The sequence below is a fragment of the Lepisosteus platostomus genome, chromosome 12 (assembly GCF_059453375.1).
Source record: "Lepisosteus platostomus isolate fLepPlt1 chromosome 12, fLepPlt1.hap1, whole genome shotgun sequence".
In the NCBI taxonomy this organism is placed as follows: Eukaryota; Metazoa; Chordata; class Actinopteri; order Semionotiformes; family Lepisosteidae; genus Lepisosteus; species Lepisosteus platostomus.
The window spans coordinates 4,022,111-4,045,991 of record NC_142622.1 but is presented as its reverse complement, the minus strand read 5'-3'; the positions used below and the strand labels follow the sequence as shown (position 1 = coordinate 4,045,991).

Here is a 23,881-nt window from a genome sequence, read left to right as displayed (position 1 = left end):
AATATGGCAATCTTCCAGAGGGGTTGTGACTGTTGTGTGCCCCTCTGTTGTGCTGTGGAGAGAGATAGCAGCCCATCCTGAGGCAGCAGGACTCTTCAGGGTGTCCTTATCCATGAAGAAGCTCAGCTCTTGCAACAGCATGCTGTGTCTGATTAGTGGGTATTACAGGCGTTGTCCAAATGTCATTGTTGTCATGTGGCAGATGTGTGATAGTGATCCAGAGAAATGGACTTGCTCATGACTTTGAATTTTCAAAAGGTTTTTTTTTGGAGTGGGGGTCTTTCTTTCAATATTAGTGTCTACAGTAATGAACAATTCACAACAATTTGTCTTAATGTGTTGTGTGTGATTTCACACAGGTTAAACTGCGTATGAGTGTGGCTGACATTGAGTATAAGAAATATAGTACAGTATAAAACCCAGATATATTTTTAAGATCAAGGAATGGCATGAATTGGGAAGACTGAAGTCCAGAAAATAAAAAAAGGTGAAATAAATCTCAGAGAAAAAAATGTTTATCACAGCAGCATCTGCCCTTAATTAGGTAACCTAAAACATTCCCTGGTCAAGCACATATGGTGAGTTGATATACTGTGTACAGGAAAGAAATATTAATGTTTTGTATTCTGTCTAGCAACTGCTAGGGTTGTGTTACAATGTTCCTGAGAGGCCTAATACTGTCTAATCCACTAATGTTATCAGAAAACCGCACATTAATCACAGTTAATCCACATTATTGACTCGTGGGCCCTAAAAAATGATTTAGTGCTTAAGCTTGTTGTGAACTTGTGGTAACTCTGGTAAAATATAAAAAGAGAGAGGACTGCAATTCGATGATCAGGAGATTAGCTGTTCTTTCTGGGTTTCCGAATTCAGGTTATTGAAAAACATTTTTTTTTAAAAACTAGGCTTGGCAATTTTTTTTGTTACACCCACCCAATTTTGGGAATCGCCAAACTGACCGTTTTTTTCAAGTATCAGCTACAATACCTGAGTCCATCATGGGGGGGAGGGTACGAGGACAGCTGAGAAACCCCTGATAGACTTATTCCCACCCTGCCCTGCTTTGAAATTCCAGTTTAAGGTTAGGGTGTGCACAGGCAGGCAACTTTACTGGATGTGCCGCTCAGAGGCCTCCATTTCTTAAGATTCCAGGTTCTTAAGCTCTTCTAAATCAAGTTTTTATTGTTTTTTTTTCTTGTAACATTTCATATGATGAATATAAGTCAGCTGTCAGTTTTCACACTTGTCTGTGCACCGCGGTTATGCACTGTGATAGGGACGATAAGGTTGTTATAACTTAAAACAGATCGTCCAGTATTGTTTTGAAACATTTCAGTCTTGCAAATAAAAATGTAAACAGATGTAAATGTTTATAAAGTGAGAAAATGCGATGCAATTCAACGTATGCCCTGTAATTGTCATGAATAACTACATTGCATTTCTATTTATGTGTTAAAGTTTGTTTTCAATTTGCCTGATTGTTTTTTGCTTTGTAGGGGAGACTGTGGAAGAACAGAAGCAGAAAACCCAAAGCAAGAATACTGTTCCAGAAGGAGTAAAAGTTTTTGTAGAGCCTTCATGGGTATGATTTGTCTTTAATTAATGCCTCCTATTAGCTGTATAATAGGAATATGATATTCAACAAAAAAGATAAACTGAATTTTAAATACAGAATGACAAAATACAGTTATTTTTTAGGTTGAATAGGAAGTACCTGCATTTGCATGCTGAGTTTGACTTCTTTTTAGTGCTGATAATCATTTAAGTGCATGAGCTTAAATAGGTGAGAAGCCTATGGATGAGACACTTGAAGTGATGAATTGTATTAATGATAAAGATTTAAGGGTAGCACGGTGGCACAGTGTGTAGCATTGAGCCTCGTGGTGTTGGGGAGCTGGGATCAATTTCAGACTCTCTAGATGAGAGTCAGAATAGTCAAATACTGAACCTTCTTGTTCATTCTTCTACTGTTATGCCCCAAGCTCTGGAACTCTCTGCCTAAGGATATCAGAGAGTCACCTTCTCTAAACTTGCCTTTACTTTACTGGTTCCATTCTTCACCCCTCTGCTTTTCCTCGTACCACCATCCATGGTCTCCTCTCTATATTGTAATTGTGTTTTATCTTGTGTTTTCTTTTTATTGTTGTTCTCATACTGTAAAGCGCTTTGAGAAGCCACCTTTAAAGGTGCTATATAAAATAAAGTTTATTATTATTATTATTCCAGAACAGGACCTTCAAACAGCCATCTGCTCAACTATACAACTGAATTAGCAATTAAGCAAACAGATAGGTGGGAGCAGCCAATGGAACATATTGATAGGGTGTAGCTGACGCAAGCAGTAGAGAAAGGAATTCGGAGGAGACGGTATCTCTGTGCTTGCAGAACTGACTGACATGCGTCTCAGTGCACAGGTATCACCGACTATATCCTCTGCATCACCACTCCTGGTGATGACCCTCTGTTCACTTTAAGGAGGGTATTCTGCCCATTTACGTCATGTGGTTTTTATTAGTTTATTGAGCCAAAGGTCTCGTCCAACTTCATCTTGAAAGCAGCCAGGATATCACGCATTGTGTGACTATTTTCTTATAAAAAAAATAGAAAAATTTTAAATGTGTTTACTTCATGTTGTCCAAATAACTAGACTGAAAGATGTCCGAATCAAAATTCTGGCACATTTTATTTTTCGAATTACAGTTATAATGAAAATGCAGACTGGGTCAGGTTTTTGTCAAGAAACTTGTCTGAGTAGGTATTTGATCTAGTCTAAACCCAAAACTCAAGTTCGAAGCATGAGGAGTGAATTTAAAGGTGGGTCACATTGTACTGCTTTTCTGTTTCAGAAAACGAATGCTAAAATGTTTGCTTCTCCTTGGAAGAAACTGTAGACTCACTAGAGTTTCACATCTACCCATTTCCTAACTTTTATTGAATGCAGGGTCGCATAGGAGCCAGAGCCTGTCCCAGCAAGCAATGGGCACAAGGCCGGATACACCAGTCCATCGCAGGGCACACACAGACACAGAAACACACACTCCAGGATCAGTTCTCCCAAAAGCCCATTAACCTAGCAGTATGTCTTTGGAATGTAGGAGGAAACACACGTGAACAAAGGGAGAACATACAAACTTCACACCGGTAACATACAGATAGATTATTTATGGTTTTGCATTGTGCCCTTTTTTCAGTATGATTTTAAAGTGTTTTGAGTAAGGGGACCAAATTCATTAATATATTAATATAAAACATTTTTTCATATTAGCTATTTTTATAGTTTTAATTAAAAAAGTGACATAGAAATTCTTATTTTATGGATCAGAATGAATACTTGTTGAGAATGGTCTACTTGCTGTTTTCTTTTGTGCGATATTGACGGAATCCATCCGATTTTTCTTTTATTAAATCATGTGGTTAGAACAGGAATGTCCAGAATCAAATGGCTTTTAAATTGTAAAATATTGCCGTGGCAGTTGTACGTTTTTCCATTAAAATGTTTGAAATTATTCTTCGAGCAATATGGTGCTGCAAGGCAGTCCTGTTTTCAATCTAATAATACATTTGTTCAGATGAAATTTAGTATCGCTCTTTCGCTTACGAATTCCAGGGGTAAAATAAAAAACAAGGGTTCTGCAACTATCCAGTCTTTGCATTCACAAGCACAGTGTCAGGAGCTATAATATAACAGGTTGAAAAACAATACTATTAATTCCTATTAAGTGAAGTAAAGGTGAATAAGCACTGGATTACACTGCTGATTATAATAATCCAGCAGAGATTTTAGAAAGGCTATGCTTTAATTAAGGTTTCATATCCCTTTCCATAAGGTTAACTTAATATTATCCTGAGTGGGGCCAAACAAGCACATAAAAATCAGAAATGAGAAATGTACATTTGTTCTTACAGATCTTGCAGATGAGATTCTTATGTGTTTTTATTTCAGTCCTTAAGTGTTTAGAGACATGATTACTGATTCATTCTCCTGTTTTGTGTGATGCAGTGTTTGCTGTTCAAAAATAATCTGAAGACGCAATATGAGGAATTCAGATGGTGGTGAAAAGCTTGGCTCTGACTTCAGACGGTCTTACTGATGAGTCTCAGGTTGACTTATACTTATGAATCTGTGGCACTGCCATGTATTATAAACAGTACTACTCCATACATTACTCCAGAGGATATATTTTCTGGAATAAAAAAAACACCCTTTTCACCAAGTGTTTAAAATAAGTAAAGCAGTAGAAAGACCAGCCCCTTTACCAATTTACCAATTACCATTTTTAATTAATATAAAGATTTGATTGTATCCGCTAATGGTTTCTGACAAAAGTTGACCTGCTTGGGATGTTTGTCTTTTTCCTCTGTGTATTTTCTGTGATTTTCTATCCTTCTGAAAAAGGGATACCGAACACAGATACCTTAGTGGCATTTTTGATTGGAATTTTAAGAAAGGTGAGAAAACAGTTTCCAGTTAAAAAGCCGGTTCCTGAATATTTTACAAATTAATCCTGTAAGCAAAATGTTTGTGTTTCTGTTGTGAATTGGCTTCATTTCTATATGTAGCATTATGCAATACACTTTTGATGCGTCTTGCACTGTTAAACATGTGGTTCTTGACACGCAATGCTGCACAGGTGTTCAAAACAGAAGCAAACGGTCACAACTGTAACAAAATAGTTGACTTTAAGTGCAGAAATTCACCTTGTGTTTGAATGTGCTGTCTCTGAAAATACAGTAAAAGTACTTTTAGGGGTGTGTTCCCAATAACTCAAAATATATATTTTTATTTGTGGAAAATCTTAAAATGTAAACGTGATGTTTTACAAATTAATATCTCACTCGTGAAAATGGCAAGAGTTTGTCAACTGCAGCAAATTAAATGCCATTCACAATATAATTTATCCTCTTTTTCAAAAAACGAATGTAAAAAATAACTAGACATTGGAAGTGTTAAAGATACTTGGTAATACCAGCTGAATGTATTTTGGTTACTTACGTTCCTTATTCTGAAAGGATAAGATTGATAGTTTTAGGTTTTAACTTTACAAAAAAATTATTGAATAATTTTAAACTTTATCTTGGGCTTATTTTATTAATAGCCGGATCCTAGAACATAGTCTATAATTGCATAAAAACTGACATGCCACTGAAGAGAAAAACAAGTAATTGAGAATCTAAAATAGCATATAATCCAAAAGCTTATAATTAAAATGACATCTCCCTACGTAAACTATTGTGTATTACCCATGGCAACATGTAGGGAAGGTTTAGAATAATGATTTTCTTGCAGTTGTTGAAAACATATCATTTTAATGCTTTATGTACATTATGTATACAACTACATAAATTTTAAAAGGCCCAAAGTAGTTTAATGTAAGACCTTTATCTGTGTTGGTGCACCCTTCCAGTTAAATCCCATAAATAAATCATCTGTAGGAGCCATTGATTTGTTGTGTGTGTATAATATAAGGAGGGCTCTGTACATCCCTGAGATGTGCTCATTAGGTATAAATAATGCAGGGCTAAACTTGATAGCTTTGGAGGTCATTTCACAGTTGCCTCCTGACCTTTGTTTAATAGCTGTTTTTGGAAATCACAACTAATTCACAGTCAACCCTACTGTAGGGAGCCCAGTTGTAACAGTAGAAAAGAGCAAATAAGGGTTATTTTATTTGTGCTTTCAAGTATAAGTGGTACCCTGGAAAGGTCAGGTGTTAATAACTGGTTGTCTCAAGATGCCATTTTTTAAAGAAATGGAGTGTGTATTATTGTAAGGCTTGTTTTTGTTTCTTGGCTCTCTTCCATGCTGTATTGCACCTGTCTTAAAGGGCCAGCAACAGTATTTATTATGAGTACAGAAATGAGTGTAGTATCTGTTTTGGTGCTGATGTTTACCCCCACATGCCTTATAGTCTTTTTTTAAAACAATGGCATTTGTTGTGTACATCCCCAGACACTATAGAGATGAAGGCTAAGGGAATTGTGACTCTACCTTTCTTCTTGTTCTCTTGTTGCACGTGACAAGTGAAATGTGAGTTGGGCCAGTGAAATAACACACTGTGTTTTCTGCCTTACCCAAGCAATCATATCTAGAGAAAGCCTGTACCCTGTTCAATATTTGTGCAGTTAGGCACAGGATTTTTTCAGTATTAAGAAAAAGCTTTATAAGGTGTAACTGCATGTCTGAAAATGACTAAATAAATTTTCCAATGAAAAGCGAATATTTAATCTGAAATTTTCATTATTTGTATAATGAAATTTCATATGGCATCAATACAATGGATGGAAGTGTTTTTCTGCACACATTGAAGAGGTTTATAAACAAGAATGACATATAACTATCATTTCTAATAAGAGAATTGCGGTTCTAGAGCAATAGTGTTAGATTTTGCAAATCTTTTGCAAATACTTAGAGTAAGTTCTATTTATGAGAATGAGATGCTTAAAAAAATGACAATATTTAAATTGTTTTTAAAAACGAATATTGAGTTAAGGAGATTGATTTTTTTTTTCAGAAACAAGCAATTGTACATTATTGCAGACAGTAGAGTTTTCCTTAGGATTTGTCTCACATAGTGCTGGTAGACCAGTAAGCGGTGCTATTCCCTGTAGACCTCAATTTCTAAACCAATACTGCTGTACAGTGACATGGGACATTGTGCTATAAGAGGTACTGTCCTTCGGATTAGACATTAAACCAGAATGTTTCATAAATCATGATCTACTGACCATGAAGCCCTGGCAAGTCAGCACTTCAAAAATAAGGCCTTATCAGGTGCACAAGCTAATGGAAGTTTCAAGGCAAGATTGCACAACTGGAAAAGAACATGCATTCATCAAGTTCATCAACAAGAAAGGGGGAGGGGGGTAACAGTTTTAAAATGAATTCCTTTTTATTTCATGACAGCCATATACTAATTACTACTACTTCTAATTTATTTGACTCATGCTTTCGTTTAAAACAACGTACATTTGCACCCCGTAAACTGTCCAGCTAGGTCTTTTAACAGGGGGGTTATTCTGGGCAAACTGCCACACTCACAGGTCAGGCAGCAGTGTCTCATCTTTGATTTGAACCCACAACCAGCTAAGGGTCCAGACATCCCAACCACTGCTCCACGCTACCGTCAACAGCAGATGAAATACCATCCAGCTAACCTGTGTCTGCAGATATGGTCACTTAGAAGTTGTTGCACGCAAAATTCTGTTGATTTATGTATTCTGTTAGTGAAAGCTCCGATAGCCCCATACACTGTGGCTTCGTAATAAATGGCCTGAGATGTTTGTGTTATGAATTTTATTTTTGTGTTTCAGCCAAGGCTGTTACACGGATGCTGTACTACCGCACATATGGTGTGAGTGCTGGAACTCACTGGGGTGTGCAGATTGATGAGGGGCTCTGCCGGTGTAAGGAGAGGGTGGGGAAGAGACGTTTTGTCAGAATATATCACAGTGCGTAGAAACAGTCATGCTACACTGAGGAATAAAGCTGACAGTCGCAGTGCAGCTGTTCAATAACTCAATCATTAGCCTTGATGACTCCTGGCTATTTCAGATAACGAGTAATTAGTTATATATTTTCCAATTGGTGATTTCATGCATCAATGACCGAGCGTTACTACGCACAACTATATTTTTAAACAATTTGCAATTAAATCAGGTATTTCTAGCATGTTGTACTGAAAAATCTTTGTAATACTTACCTTTTGTATTTTAGGCAATACGTGTGTGTGGAGTGGTATAATTGTATTTCATGTAACTTCAGTACAAATTTGTGTAACAGAGACTATGCAAACATATTTGTAGATTTCCTAATTTTCATAAATAGAAGTAAAATCAAAAAGTTGTCTGGTTTGTGTTTCATAGTACATTCAGAAGAGGTCATTGGGCTTTGAGAGTTTTAGAGTTCTTTTTAATAATTCAAGTCCAAAGCCTTTTTAAGTTTGTACTGATTTCTACAGATGGCAATTCTACTGGAACGACGGAAGTGAAGTGCCTTACTCAAGATACATCACTGCTCAAGCTCAGATTTGGTTTCCAACACTCCGGGTCTTATTGCATTTACAAGAAGTAAGAGAATACTCACGGATTAAAAAGTCCATGGAGCTGTGCTTTCACAAGTGCCCACTTCAGAATGGCTGGAAATGAGAGGCTGCCATACGGCCCATCCTGGTGCTTAGTAGTTTAGCGTCTAAGGGAATCTAATGTTAGAGTAGGACGGTGCTGCAGCATTTAGCATTGCTGCCTTGCAGTGCTGGGGCCTATGGTTCAATTCCGGACCTGGGGCGCTATCTGAGTTGACATGTTCTCCCTGCTTTCACCAGGTACTCTGGTTTCCTCCTATAGTCCAAAGGCAGACTAGTAGATTCACTGGGCTCTGCGAAAACTGGCCCTGGTGCGAGTGTGTGTGCGAGTGTGTGCGTGTTGTGTGTGCCCTGTGATGTACTGATGTCCCATCCAGAGTGTATTGCACCTTGCCCCTGGTTCTTGCTGGGCTGCTCCCCCGTGACCCTGTGTTGCTTAAAGCAGGTAGAAAATAGATGGAATCTAAAGTATCATCCATATGCTTTTTTGAAGGATCCCAGATATTTGGCCTCAACCACCTGGGTGTTACATCTACCCTCTCCTTGTATAAAGAAGTGTTTCCTATTTTCAGTCCTAAATGAATTTCTTTCTAGTTTCCATTTGTGTCCCTATGTCCTTGTTTCACTACTGAGCGTGAAACAGTTCCCTGGTTTGACCCTAGCGATGCCTCTTAGGATTTTAAACACTTGAATCAAATCTCCGCTCACTCTCATTTGTTCAGCTCTGAAAGACGATTTATCTCTTCTAACCCGCCTATATGTGAGAGAACTGAGACCAGGAATAATTTTTGTTGCTCCTCTTTGAACGTATTCAGGCTGTGACAGAACAAGTAGGCCTACAGGTTAATTACTTGCAAAACAGTAGAAAGGTGAGGTGAAACACAATGCTTCTGCTTTGAACCTCCTTCAGGTGGGTGAGGAAGGGGGGAGAGAACAGGAATATGAGGTTAAGAGAAGAAAAAGAAGAAGAATGAGAGAATTGATGGAGGTGAGCAAGTCAGTCCGGAGATACGGAAATCTGGGAGATGAACTACAGGAAAGGTGTGGAAGAGTAAAAGTCCAAAAATGAATGGAGAGCTTTAGAAAGACATAAACAGACCGTTGAACACTGGGAGAAGGTATGTCCCGTTTTAAGGATAATTTGTTTTCGGTTTTTCTGGAGTAGGAGTTTTTGAATCCCTGTGAAGGGACAAACAGAAGGGCCAGTGTAATCATGGCCAGAAGAGACGCAACAGTGATATATTGGCTTGGAGAGACTTTTGGTTCCCGCCACTGTGATATCTTCCTTGTAATGGTCAGCCAGCGTTTAATCACAGGGCACCCTGTGCAAAACGTAGAATAAATGAGATGGCTAGACTAACATGATACCCTTCAGGTGATCTCAAAATGTGTATGTGGGGCCCCTGAATATACAGTATACTGTATTTACAGATGGTGCAGTTTCTGCTGTGAGACAAATTGCGTGGTGTAGATGGGGACTGTGGGTAGTTAAGGGGGCTGTGGACATCTGTGTGGATTAGGTGATGGAAGTGGCAAGAGAAGATTGGTGGCTCTGAAAACAAGGTTCCAGATGAGTGGCCCTCCTGTAAAATGGAGGGTTTGTTTGACCTTGGGAATATAAAGGGCGTTGTGGTGGAAAAGAAGGACAAGTGAGATGTGGTTTTCCGTGTGGGAATTCCTCATGGCGTTGATTGCCTTGGGTTGTCCGCGTTCCACACTCCCCTCCCACATTTCCCCTGGATTTGGTCTCCCAACAAGTTCAGATCTTTGCCCCCTCTTTTTACCCCTCCATGTTTAGTCTTATGGGGACAGCGTAGTGTGTAGTGGCTTAGTCTCCGGATTCACAACCGGCTGGTTGTGGGGTTTGAGTCCTCGTTGCAGACAGTGCTGCTGTACCTTGAGTGAGGTACATAAACCCCAGTTGCTCCAGTCCAGCCAGCTGGATGAATGGGGACTAGAGTTTGCTGGGTGCAGGTTCTGCTGTGGACTGGAGTCTCGTCTGGAGAGGAGGTGGAAACCAGGAAAATCTCTAGACCGATGAGCCATTGTGTGTGGCTCCAATGGAAATACTGTACCTCTCCCTGTATCCATTCTCACATGATCTTTTTTTACCTTCATAGTTTCATCTTCTCTTATTTCACTTATTTCTCCTCAACTTCTGAAGAGGTTCCAGTGCTGAAATGTTTTTTTTTTTAATTCTACTTTTCAGCATGGAATTAAGTTTTGCTTGTCCTCTGTAGCTTGCACGTTAACACCCCCCTGTAATAGGGATTAGATATCAGCATTTGCTTTACAGCTCTGCATAATGGATATTGAAATTTGTGTTTTAAACACTCAGTTCACGTATTTATATGCCTGTTGTATCTACACACCTTATATTTCACCTCAGTTGTAAGTAATGGGACCACATCAGCTTACTCTTCATCAATGTGTGTGTGTCGGATATTTAAGAGTTACAGTATGGGGGTGAATTCCACGTGCTGTTATTTTAACTCGGAATTGCATTTTTTTTTGCTCAGAATTACATGGCGTTCTTTTTTTCTGTCGTCTTTATAGAAATCCTCCACAGCTCCAGCCCCGCCTGTCGACAGTGCTCAGCTCGCGCCGGTGACGAATCAAAGTGTGGAGAGTGCCCCGATGATGCCAGAGCTCCTGGGAGACGTGCCTTTCACCTTGGCTCCCCATATTCTTGCCCTGCAGACGGGCTTCGCTGATCTTCCAGATGCGCTCTTGTCTCGGGACTTCAATGATAATTTGGCCAGCTTCCGATACGACTTCACTCTGGAAAACTCTGTGCTGTGCGACTCCTAATAATTCAGCAGAACGCAGTTACTTGTCATCTTGTCACTTTTAAATGTTTTTGTTGCAAGTGGCTTAATATTTTTAATTTCTGTGATTAACTGGAAGTTGTATTGACTCGTTTGCAACAATTACAAGCTCTTAGAATGTTTCTTTGAACATAAAAAGTATCAAATTTTAGCTGGTGCAGAGAAAATCCGCGTCTACCACCAGCCACTGGTGAAATTGTTTACACAGTGTCACAGCTACATGTTAAGAGAAGTGTTGCATTCTTTCAAAAACTGTTCTAAATTTGTTTCTAAAGGAGAATATTGTTTCACTCCTTCTGCTCATCTGATTAGACTGAATGGCATCCTCTTGTTTTTAGCCTGTTTACAGACAGTTAATATAGAACATGGTCCTTTCTATTTAATTGAACTGTGTTTGATAACAAATACTGTACCTTGCAAAGAACATCTGCAGGGGGGGCAACATTTGACTTGATCACACCGAGTTCTCCCTTCAGTTTTCTTTACATTAACGAAAACATCATGAAAAGGGTTCTAGAGAGCATCAGGTTCTCATTCTTGTAAAACTATAAGTAAAGTAAAAAAAAAAACATAAAAATCTGCCAGCAGTAAGCAATAAGACAGTGAGGCACTGTCTAAAAACCTTTCACCTTGATAAATGTATCACATCCCTCAAGAGTTTTGAGATTTGCATTCCGTCTACTCTCTAAATACAGGGCTTATCCATGACCAAATGCAACTTTTGGGATATTAAAGGAATTATTTATCTTTAATTACCTATGAAATACTGTAGTGTTTCCTGAGGACTATAACTGTAACTGCTTGCATAGACCTTTTTCTGATTTATAGACACTTGAAGGCTGCGAGGACTGGCCAGCTCCTAACGTGCTTTAGAATACACAAAATAGCTGCTGCTAGCTAATACAAAAATGAGGAGTTAATTAAAACTTAATTTTTAAAAGGTTTGCGATGGATGGATGCACCTTGAACGCACCTTTCTCTGATTTAATGGTCTCATCTCTTTCCAAAAGGGTTTGGTGAATTGACCCCTAATTGTAGCTTGAGTGAGAAAGGGAAATTGCAGGATGATTTAAGGAGCCTGGCTGGGCTGAGCTCTGTTATCCTTACACAGCCTTGAGCGGGATCATTTTAGGAGCTGTATAGAGTAAAAAGAAGTCGAAGATGATGATGATGATAGTGATGATGGAATGACACCTGTTAATATTTCTTCATCTTTTGTGATTTGCAGCACAGGGGGGTGTTTCTCATGTATCCTAAATTGGAGAATGTACAATTAAGGGAAGAAATAAATGAAGGATTCTGCTTAAAATGATCATCATTAAAACATGAAAAGAAGGTACTGTATATCGAGGACACAGGCACATACAAACCTATCTACAAATCAAATGTTTTAACAAAGGCTGCAAATTGTCCACATTCAGAGCTTCACAAGTTTTTAATATGTATTATCTATCATGAAAATATGCAGTAAAAATTTGCACAATGAGGATGTATAATACATTTTCTCTTTTTTTTCTGTAGAGTCCAAGCCTTGCATGATTTATAGCTATACACTACATCTGTGGTCTATATTCTGAGTGCAAACATACAGCATGTTAAGTGGAAATATCTATATACATGTTACAATGTCAATGTGTGTTTCTTTTTGCAGTATTGTAGGTGCAAAAATACTTAACGTGGAATTGTAACTGTACCACATGTCTGTGTTAATTTGAAGTAGACTTTGACACCAGGGATAATGGCACAGAAAACTCTCAAAAGCTTTTTTGGGATGGCTCTCTCAGGAATCATTTACACATTCAAGACAACGAAAAGAAATTAAGACTATGTCTTAGCATGAGTTACAACTTTTTTTGAAAAACATTCAGTAGTGCCACCTTTCTTACCATGATCTAGTTTTGAATTAATATTATACATTACTAATATTGCCTTATTATATAAACTGATATTTCCTATCAGTTTATATAATAAGCATTTCTGAGGACAGAAATACAGTATTAATGTTTTGGGAAACATGGTTGTTTTTATTTTTAAAAACATTATGCTGTCCTTGTCTTGTGTATAGACAACCTAAACTGTGTGAATCGTGTTCACATAGTCCTGTGCCTTGTTTGATTAATGATAATATTAAACATGATGTATGAAATTTCTATAAATCTAAAACCGTTACATGTTGCTGTTACAAAAGTTAGAGTTTGTAGACAGACTGGCCTCTGTGGTTTTTTTGCTGCTCAAATTATTTTCCATTTCTGCTTTCCAAGAACTTGTTTTTCTTGCTACTTGAGATTTCATATTGTATCCTTGTTGGAAAGAATCACAGATTTACTAAATGATAAAGCAAACAAGATCCTTACCACCTTTTGCATGTGCTGCACAAATTGTTGTAGAAATGATTAATATTTTTATGTGTCAATAAAGAACTGTTGAAAAACTCCCTTCTTGCTGTTTTCTTGGTGGTTGTGGTATTAACAGAGGTCACTCGACTTTCTTTCATCAAAATCAGTTGGTTTGAAAAGGAATATCCATAATCGAACTGCTTTCAAATGGTAAATGGTAAGGTTGCTGAGTTAACATTAAAAAGTCTGAACTGATATGGTAAAACAAGACCGTAGTGTATATAGTGTAATTTAATCATAAAAATATTAAACGGCATATTTTAAGTTTCACAACCCTGCTTCTTGCACATTCCATGGAGAAACTAAAGTACATGATTTTCTGCAGCTCTTGTTGCAGGAACAAAAAGCTGGCCTGGCCGCAAGCAGGAATAAGTAGAGATTAATTCTGTGCTGAAAAGTAAAAAGAAGAAACTCAATCTTTTGACCACGGAGCCTTCTTTGGGAGTGAAATCTCCAATTGTCCTTGTTTAGCTGAGCAGATGTGCAAAACTCAAATTAGAGTTTCCTTAAATTTGCTGCCCTACTGTTGTACAGCCTGTATTCAGAGCATGTGAATTCGCATCAATGGCTCTCTGTGGTTCCACGATATTCAGGCGAATTTAATGTACCACGGGTGCAACTTTAACACGGTTTGGGAAAAGTATCATGCAAAACCCAGACAAAGAAAAAAAAACATTTTTAAGGCTTTCCTCTGAACAACTACACTTACCAAATAAATCCTAGCTCCACCCTTTTCTGAGGTACAGTCCTCTATAACGTTAAATATCACGAACAGTGAAGCTAAATACAGGATAAGGCGGTAAAGTAGCAAAGTGTCACATAAGGTAAAACATAGCTCAGGTTTGTAATGTTATCATTATCCTGTTTAGAATGAAACTCGAGCTACTGTACATTCAATTTCCAGTCTCCAACAACTAAGACACAGTATTGAACGTAATTTCGAGACACGAAGTCGCATCACGAATGAAAATAAGGCCGTGTGACATCATTAATACTATTTACTACGCAGATCTGTAACCGGGCTGGTCGGGGTTGGGTTCCGAGCACAACCTGTCATCCTCGATCCGCTGTTACGCGTTATTATTGTGAACACGCCTAGTTGTAATCGCCTATTGATCCGTATTACAAATCTCATTTATGTCGCAGGTCCGACTTTAATTAAATGCCCAAAGCAATAAACGTGGACTAATCCCATCCCACTCAACCTCTTAATCCCCGGCAGCATTACCGATTTTTTTTTTTTACGCACGCCGTACTATGGTGCAGCCTGCTTTACAAACGGGATCTGTCAATTTGTATCCCCCCCCCCCCCCCCCAGCCAATTGGCGTCTTAAGCATCGTCTGTGTTCCTCCTCGCCGAGACCTCAATGAACTTATTGGTTATGTGCAGCGTCAGTGCGGTTCTGCAGACCTATGGTTGCGCGCACGCCGCGCCGTGCGCCGCAAATCAGGCGGCCGGAGCCGGCGGGTGTAACCCGCCCCCGTGTGGCTGGGGCTCCCGGGGCCGTCCGCCGCTGTCAGTCGGAGTCAAGACCGGGGAAGGTGCGGGTCTGCGCGGACAGGCGGCCGGCTAAGAGGCACACTGCCCCTCCAGTTTCGGCCGGGGCTGGTATCCATTTCGACTGCTCTCCCCCCCCCGCCCCCTGCCCCCCGTCTCTTAAATGACCGCAAGCGGGCGAGCCCCCTGAAAGCAAGGAAAAGAAAATACAAACAAAAAAGGAGATGTTAGAGCCACTTCGGTCTGTGCGAGGGCCATCCGAACATTTCTGAATGTAGGTACGGTACATATAAAAAAAAAAAGGTGGTGGTGGTGGTGGGGGGCGGCTCTCTTTCAACTGTTATTTATCACTGCACGGTTTCCAAAAGAAGTTAGATGCCAGTCGCAAGCCATCGGGGTTTTTGTTTTCTCTTTTATTTCCAGGGCTGTGAGACCGATGCCTGCCAGTTAGCCGGACTGCGATAGCGAGAGTGTCTTGCACGGTCAGCGGGCATGTCCGCGTCAGCTACAAACCCGTCTCACCAGCAGCAGCAGCAGCAGCAGCAGAGAATGAGACGCGGCAATGCGGCGTCCCCCACCTCCGCCAACAACAGCAGCAACGGCAGCACCCGGCTGCAGCCCATCCGCGCCACCGTGCCCTACCAGCTGCTGCGGGCGAACCAGCAGAGCCCGACCCGCTCCCCCTCCTCCTTTTCGGTGGGCAGCAACACGGGACCGGCGTCCTCCCGCTGCCCCAGCCCGCCCAGCCCGACGCCACTGCTCTCCAACCCGGGGGCCGGCGGCTCCGCGGAGGGCAGGCTGATCGGGAGGCACCGGCGGTCCCCCGACAGCAAGAGCTCGCCCGAGAGGAGCCCGAACTCGCCCGTCTACAGAGGTAAAAAAAAACAACAAAACAACAAAATAAATAAAAATAAACTGGCGTGCCATCTCCTCCTCCTCCTCCCCCCCTCCTTCTTCGCCATCATTTATCAGAATTAAAGCCAATCCCGTGACGGAGGCGGATTGTATCGATGCTTGCCGAATTGAAATTTGTTTTTCGGTTTTTAGCGAGTCTAACGAATGCAAGAAAAAAAAAACGACGACGACAACAACAACACAAGAGTATTGCCGGGGATTTATGTGGTGGCTAATGCGGCTCTCGTCGGCTCACTGTGTCACCTGCACACAGCTGTGTGTTTGCTAGTGTCCTCCGTGGGCTGGCGTGGCCGGTGCCCGAGGAGACGGCGCCGGCGACCTTGGCATTGGGTATTGATCCTTCCGGAGGATGACTTGAGCTTTCTTGTGCTCCGGCGCTGGTGAGGCAGCTCACGCCGTGGTTTTAGAAAACAGAAACTCTCTCACGGATGTTTTTTTTTATCTCTCCCTCTCCCCCGACTCGTACGCTAGGGTCGGTGCTACAGTAGTACGGCCACGCCAGAAAACGTCGCTTTTGCATTTTCGTGGGTAAGCGCAGGTATTGGGGAGGGGGGGCCTTATTCGGGGTCCGCCGTAATCACGGGGTACTGGGCGCTGCACCGATGTCGGCAGGTTGAGCAGACGAAAGCGTTGCATTGTTCACCTGGGGCCTATCTGTGACATCTGTGAAGCCTAGAGGAGGCATGGTTATTTTCCCGTAAAAAAACAACAAGCAGTGTAACTTAGCCACTGAATATATAGAGATACATGCAGCCATTTAGCTTTCGCCTGTATGCATACGGCATATCTGTGGGTAATGATTTATAATGGATTACGTAGTGTGATATTTCACGAATGTAGAAATACGTATACAGTATCGGGATTGCTATGTAGAATGTCCTGAAGCTGCTGGATGTTGGAAATCTATGTCCGGGAGATATTGACTAGATATTGAAAGGCGTTCTGAAATCTGTCGTGAGGAAAGCTGTAGCCATCTAAATACTGCAGGCAAGGTTCACCCCTGAACGTCAGTGTAGGAGGTCCAGGAGAATCCCAGGATTTGGAAGGTGTTCCACAACCGGATTCTGAGTGAGAAATCCCCCACAGCATGAAGTATGTTACACTGTGGTATTCACTGTGTCAACTCAAACCTGCACCAGGACAGGCTGAATGTGTTGCTATCGGTAGCTCAACTATTGATGAGCTGTTGGGTATAGTTCCCTGGTACTCCTGGTTTAATGGGTGGTTGATATATTTAATGGTGCAGGAAGAGCAAAAAGTGGGATTTGAAGCTTGTAAACATCTGATAACACAAAAGTTGATTATCCGCTGTGGTGTTTTCCAGTTTGGTTTTGGATCCACACTGTGGCATTGAAGTGATCTGTACAAGAAGGATGTCTGTGAAGGCAGTGGTGGGGTTTGTCGGCACTGTATGCCCTCTCCGCATTGCTGCAGATTCGGTCTGTGGGTCCCGGGTCGCACTGCGGCATTCTTGACGTCAGAGATCCGCCCGTATCGAAAAAATATTTAATGGTGGCGCTGGCGGTTACCTTCTCCATACTAGGCAACGCCAATGTCCGTGTGCTGCAGGAATCTCAGATCCACGATTTTGTGGGGTGACAATAAGATGCCTAACATTCTTTGGCTGGCCCATGACCTCTACCCTATTGAAGCATTTCTGGATGTGTCCGGGTCCTGACTGCCTGCTACATACGAACAATCCTGATGTCCAGCAGGGGTAGAGGACCCCAGATGTGTCACAGGGGAAGCCCACTCCAAAGACATTTATCAAAAATACATTTAAGCCCCTAATTCATCTCTTGGTCCTCGAAAATTTGTTTAGGAAGTGTATGCTCATTATGATTCTATGTTGTCTGAGAAATAAAAAAAAAAAAACTTTTTAAAAGATAGTTGCAAAGCTTATTTAAACACCTGCTTTTTTATTGCTCAGTGTGAGGAATTTTGATGTTATTTTAGCCCTGTAACAAGACTAGCTGAAGGCACTGTGCCTTCATGAGCACACGTTGGGGGTAACAGAGCTCTTTCCTTGCACCCTGACCTTAGGATCCTGCCAAACCGGCATCTTCACAAAGGGTTCTGAGCTTTTATTAAATTTAATTTGATTTATTTCATTACCCTCTCCCTCCCTAGGAATAAAAACACATGGGGAAAAATAGTTAACCATCACAAGTTTGATTTGATCATCATAAAGTACTTTGTGATGAATTTCCTTGTTGTGCCGATACTGGTAGTAGACAAAAAAAACACAGGTAAATGGATACCAAAATATTGAAAACAAGGGCTTCTGCTTGGGTGTGACTGATTCATTAAGTAAGCAAATAACATTCCAGCGTGCTTAGGGCCATGTATATACATTCTGGACAGGCCTTATGCAAGAGGGGACTTTGTAAGACTCTGTAGCTTTGAAAGAGGGGTGATTGTTGGGGTGCATTTAGCAAGAGCTTTGCTGATGTTTCAGGATCGTGATGCGTTCATTCCAAGTGTGAGGCAAAACAAGCGAGGAAGTACAGATCAATGGACTGCAAATATCAAATATCTGGGGCGCTGGCGTCGGGTTTCACCAGAGATGGTCCAGTGAGAACTCCACACAGCAGGCTTCAGGAGTCGGACTGCATTGTACAAACTGCTCATCACAGGTGGCCGTTCACATGTGCGTGGTGCAAAGAGCACAGGGAATAGACTACTGAGCAGTGGAGAAATGTGATCTGGTCAGGTTAGATCCTCAGCAGACAGATGAGTACACGTGTGACAGTACCTTGAACAACTCCACAGCTTCCAGTGAAGGTTTCTGGAATGTTGTGGGCTGCATTGTCCTGGTGTACTTTGAGTGCACTCATGTCCTTAGTTGCCAGTCGCAACTTAAAGGAACCAGTCATCTTGACTCCATGTTGCAGTGTTTCCTACCTGCCGAGTGGATCACAAAGCGTCCATCCACAGAGCATGTGTGGTCGCACAGTAGTTTGACGATTGTGGTGCTAATGTCATCCATGTGCTAGTGCCTTCTTGGTAACAAGATCTGAACCCAACTGAGTGTTTACGGGGTGTTCTGGAACCATTCTGGATGGTATTTTCCATCTCCATCCATCTGATGTGAGCTGATTGACTTTCTTGTGGGTGAAAGGTGCCTGTTTTCTCCTCCAGCTGCAGAATTGCAGACGTTGGTAGACTCCATGCCACTGCACATACAGGCTGTAGTGGCTGTGCCTGGTAGCCCAGTGCTCTGACAAGTGACATGACTTGGTGTTTCTATTTTTGTCCACTATCCATCGATCAAGGGCATAAAGATGATGAAATTTGTGATTTATATATATGCTGTTCATAGTACAGGACATCGTAAAAAGAAAATATAGAATATATGCCAAATACTAAAAACAAAATAAATCTCTCCAATTTTATATGCAGCAGTTACATATAGACCTTAAGTCATAAAGACCATACTCATTTAGCAGCCCAGTGAGTAGTGTGGACTGAGTGGTCTCCTTTTGTTTGTAAGTTTTCTTATGTTTTGTTTTTGAAGTGATTTAACTGTTAAATGCGTATCCATGTTTAATTTAAGTTGTAATGAGGAACTAATGGGATTTCATTTAGCACCGAGGTCAGGAAGCACGTCTTTACACAAAGAGTTGTGGGTGTTGGGGCTGAAAGGTGCAGACCCAAACTTGATGAGAGCAGCCAGCTCACTGAGCTGCTCCCAGACAAAGCCTGAAGGATGAAATGTTCTCCGCTCATTTGCAGATTTTCTGATGTTATGTTCCTACAGTAAAGGAAATACATACAGTATTTATAGTTTTTGTAAGTGGGAATCCTGTAATGTATCAGCTTCCTTTTATAAATAGATGTAGATGCTAACTTGTGCCTATTATTGTATGTACTTTTAGCTGTAATAGTGCTAATTGTATTTTTAGCACATTGTGCTGATGCAGTACAGTGTAAAGGGTAGCTCAGTACTTGTGAATGTACAGTTTTATTTAGCTTGGAGTGTTGTCCTTGTTGGGTTTTCACCAGTCTTATGCTTTGCCATTATAGGAATCAAAGTTAATGACTTACTACCTTTCTGATGTTTAAAAATTGAGCCTTCTGGTCCTGAAGAAAGTTGCATCTCAAAGCTTTGGGAAAATCTTTAAAAAGTGCAGCACACAATGCAAGACCTACTTATTGTTAGGGCAGAGTAAACGTAGAAAAGTTTTAAAAAAATGCAAACACTAAGCCAGTAGAATGGCTTAAAAAGTTTACAGCTAAGCAACCAAATTCTCTTCCTGCTCAATTGAGGCATCCAATGTCTCATGTAGAACGCTTATAAATCTGGATTGTGCAATAGTGAATATGAGAATGTTTTGACACTTAAACCCAGCACCAGCTCCACAGTATTAGGCATGAATTTATTATCCTAATCATATTAGTAATGCTTATTGGAATTTTTGATTATCAGTTCTGCTGGTTTCCTAGTCGCTTCATTAAATTTAATGGCCACCTTGAGATAAGACGTGCCTTCAGCACGGTTTGCAAAGCACCGTACCTTTCATCTGGAGTTATTTTATTAAGATCACACAGTCCTTGCAAAGAAGGGAGCTCAGTAGGTTCACCCAGAAATGAAGTAATTTAACATTAATGACAGCTGTAATTACAGCTGTGTTCCACCTCCATTTCCTCACGTCTATTTTTGTATTTTTGCTTTTGTGTTCAGCTTATGCATGCAGTAATGTGTAAAAATTCATCTTTTCATATACAGTACATAGATTGGTTACATTTTGCTCTGCGGTTTATGTACTGTATAAATATTCATTTATAGCCGTAACTTTACGGCTATGTTCAAGTGTGAAATCTGTGTATACTACTATGAAGTCAGCATCTTACACATTTTTAAGAATTTCTGAGACTGTGTGAAGGAGTAGGGTGGATCACCATGTGGTGGGGAGGTCTTGGAAGGATGATCTTACTGTATACAGCAAAGTTACTACCTTGCGCCAAGGTCTTGTCAGATCTCAGAAGCTGAGCATCTTGGGTGTGGTTGCTAATGGGAAAGCAGGCCTCTTAGGAAACCCAGGTAGCTTCATTAAGTGGTGTTGGTGGACAAACCTCTTCCCTTGTAGGGTATCCAAGGGAACTCTGCTATAGGTGGTACCGTTCTTTGGGTGAAACTTTGAACCAAAGTCCTGACTACTTGGTCATTAAAGTTCCCACAGCAGTATCTACAGGAACAGGGGTGTTAACCCTTGGTGTCCTAATTCAGTTTCACTCGGGGCTTGAGCAGTCTGGCCTCCCTCAAAATTCCCCCTTAATTCAGCAGGTGAGGCCTCACTTCTCTGCCTGGTCTGTTGCCTAGTGGGCACTGGACTGCTGGTGCAGTATGGCTGCTGTGTGACACCCCAGAATGAAGCTGGTCCTTGCTTGCAGTTCGGCGAAACAGTATTTGCCCCCTTTGAGATTTTTTTTTTTCATATTTTCTGAATGTTATCAGATGAGGTTCCTGTGGGTCCTTGGGATAAATGAAGGAAGCCTGAGTGAACGAACGTCACCAAAGTCTGGTGCTTGTTTAATTTAATCTGATGTGCCCGTGTGAAACAGTAAATGTGTCCCCACCCCCTAGTTGAAGAGAAAAATAAAAAAATAAGAGAAACAAGGACCGAACTCTGGTGATATTTGTTAATTTAGACTCCCTTTTATAAATCGCCAGCGCTCATATGCAGCTTTAATATGAGGTGAAAATGCACCAAAATTCCAATAATCTGAAAGAGGACCTGTATTTGTAAAGGGCTTTGCATTTGCAAATGCAAATGAAATTAATTAAGAATTAATAGTGTATTGCAAAAGGAAGCATAATACTAGTCACTTTATAATTTGGACAAATCTACAGGTAAATGAGCACTGCAAGCACATGCGGGATACAGTGGTTAATGTACTGATGTTCTGGAGTGGTTTAAAAGAAAAGTACAGCCTGCAACTTTTATTGTTGTTATATGGTGTACTGTAAGCACACTTAAGTAAACCCTTAACTGTAGTTAGTTTCTGTATATTACTGATTTTAAATAAAGATAATTGTTTTTAGGTTTTCGTAGTTTCTATTTTTACTTTTTGTGATCTTAAAAGGTTAAAGGTTGTTCTTCCCAGAGGTGATCTAGTTTTGAATAGAAGCTCTGAATCTTTCAAAGTGAATTTCAAGTACTGGACCAGCGATCAAATGAAAACATTATTTTTTGTAAGGTTTAGAATTCTCTGGGATTTTCTTTTTATGCCAACCAGATTTGAGCTTGTTAATCGTTAATTAATTGTTTGCAAGTCTGAACATTGTTACACTGAGGACTGTGGAAGTGTAACTTCCAAAGGAAAGAACAAACATCTTGTACAGTGAAATCAGGAACATTTGTGTCTAGTCAGAAGGGGTGGTCATGGGAGATTTTGATTTTCCTTGCAAAGATTGGGAAGAGGGGTATGGTAGGAAAAATTCAGAGTTTTGCTGAATTGAGTCCTATGGTACACTAAGAAGGACAAAACAAATGATGTTCAGGAACGGACTGAACATGATATCTCAGCAAAACAAGGGGCAGTGTGCTTGTCTTTATTTATGCAAAAGGACTGTTATTTTCATGGATTTATTTGACTGACATTTTTGCCCAAAACATCTTATAATTACAGCAGCTGTGCCCCTTAAAGAGCTTGAGCTCATAGCCTTCTAGTTATAAGATCAAAACCCCAACACCTGCTCCACACTTTTGTGTCTTATTTTTGTCCGTACAAAAAGTAGTCTAGGACAAAGTACAAATGTTGGAGCAGTTCAAGGTAAAAGGTAAAACTCATTCCACTATTTGGAGGGAGAAAAGGGTTTTGTGCAGTGATACATAAGGATGGAGAAAACAAGGGTAGAAGAAGAAACAGCTTTATTGTCTGCATGTTCAGGAGCTGGCTGGTGTATGTTATGACCATGATTAAATGTTCAAGTAGTGGTTGGGAAAAGTTTGGTTTAAAAAATAATTTTTGGCCAATAGTGTTTTAGTAGTGCAGTATAGAAATGTATCTTGTCTTTCTCTGATGTTTGGTTGCAGAGTATCTTGGGAGTGACCTGCAAGCAGGTAGAAGAAGCTTGTACCTTCTGGAATTACGATTATAGACCTGAATGAATGAGGAACATGCATATGTGAAAGCCTAAAAACTTAAATGGATAAAGTAGTTATGAGAATTGCTGCAATCTGATATAATCTTATCTGTTATGCAGTCAAACCAACAATCTGGTACATTGCCTTTAATCTCTCCTCTTGTCAAGTTAAGAGAGAACAGGGCACTGTTATGTCAATTATGGGCTGACTTGTTGGAGGATTTTTGTGTTTGTGCCACAGAATTCTTCACCTGTTTCTGTACTGGAAGCAGCATTCTTCCATTGTTCAGAACACTGTATTTGCATTGTTCTGTACTTTGTCATGCTTAAAACAGTCTGTTGTAGCTTCCACTTAAGTGAAAGTTCACCAAGAGACTTGACCTTGGGCTCTGCCCAGAATGCTTTATCTCGTATTTATTTCCTCCATTGTTTCAGGGCTATTTATGGCAATCCTGGTTGGACATACTATAACCTGTATAATTGGGAGAAAAGCTGATAAAAATATCTAAAACCATTCATTAGTGTTGAACTTTCACTGTTCAGCTAAGAACTACAGCAGGTTTGACTATTTTTTATTTGTTAAAACTGTTAGTTTGACCTTGTTTGGTGTGCATATGCCATTGTCTTGAAAAACCCATTCAGGATGAATGAAATGTGCTATTTTTACACCAGTGTGTTTAGAGGGCGGGTGTACTGTTTTGTGTGTTTATCTAGAGGTTGATAATGTGTGACCATGAGAAAGAACTGGATGTTTGGCCCACCTAGCCTGTCTGGCAGCTAGTGGTTAATTTTTTCCAGTTCCTTCACCCTGTCAGTACAGGCCATTCCCTGCAACCCCCGAATTTGTCTGGTTTCTCTTTTCTGCAGTGGTTCCAGAGCAGAAACATCTTTACTGTAAGACAATGACCAAAATTGTAAACGATATTCTAACCAAGGCCTTACAAATGCATTATACAATTCTAGTATAGCATCCTTTTGGTTTAAAGTACTGTATGTGCATTTAACACAGTGCTCTTTAACACACATGTGTTCTAGATTTTGTTTGCCTTTAGATAGTCATATCCCTCAGG

The 23,881-nt window shown here is 40.4% G+C and overlaps 2 protein-coding genes and 1 long non-coding RNA gene across 6 annotated transcripts in view; 2 read left to right on the top strand and 1 right to left on the bottom strand.

The window, feature by feature from the left end:
• Positions 1-13,346, top strand: part of umad1 (UBAP1-MVB12-associated (UMA) domain containing 1) — a 29,546-nt gene extending 16,200 nt beyond the window's left edge. For both annotated transcript variants that reach the window (XM_088600474.1, XM_088600475.1), the window contains exons 3-4: positions 1,500-1,585; positions 10,641-13,346. In XM_088600474.1, the coding sequence (XP_088456600.1) occupies positions 1,500-1,585; positions 10,641-10,895 (341 nt within the window). In that variant the 3' untranslated portion in view covers positions 10,896-13,346. The remainder of the gene's footprint in view (positions 1-1,499; positions 1,586-10,640) is intronic.
• Positions 13,347-15,198: 1,852 nt separating this feature from the next.
• On the bottom strand, positions 15,199-16,408 carry LOC148650877 (uncharacterized). The gene is made up of 2 exons (XR_015925598.1): positions 15,965-16,408; positions 15,199-15,672 (listed from the first exon to the last, which is right to left on the bottom strand). It is a non-coding gene; the product is annotated as an uncharacterized LOC148650877 (long non-coding RNA).
• Positions 15,299-23,881, top strand: part of glcci1a (glucocorticoid induced 1a) — a 72,643-nt gene continuing 64,060 nt past the window's right edge. For all 3 annotated transcript variants that reach the window (XM_088600472.1, XM_088600473.1, XM_088600471.1), the window contains exon 1: positions 15,299-15,680. In XM_088600472.1, the coding sequence (XP_088456598.1) occupies positions 15,299-15,680 (382 nt within the window). The remainder of the gene's footprint in view (positions 15,681-23,881) is intronic.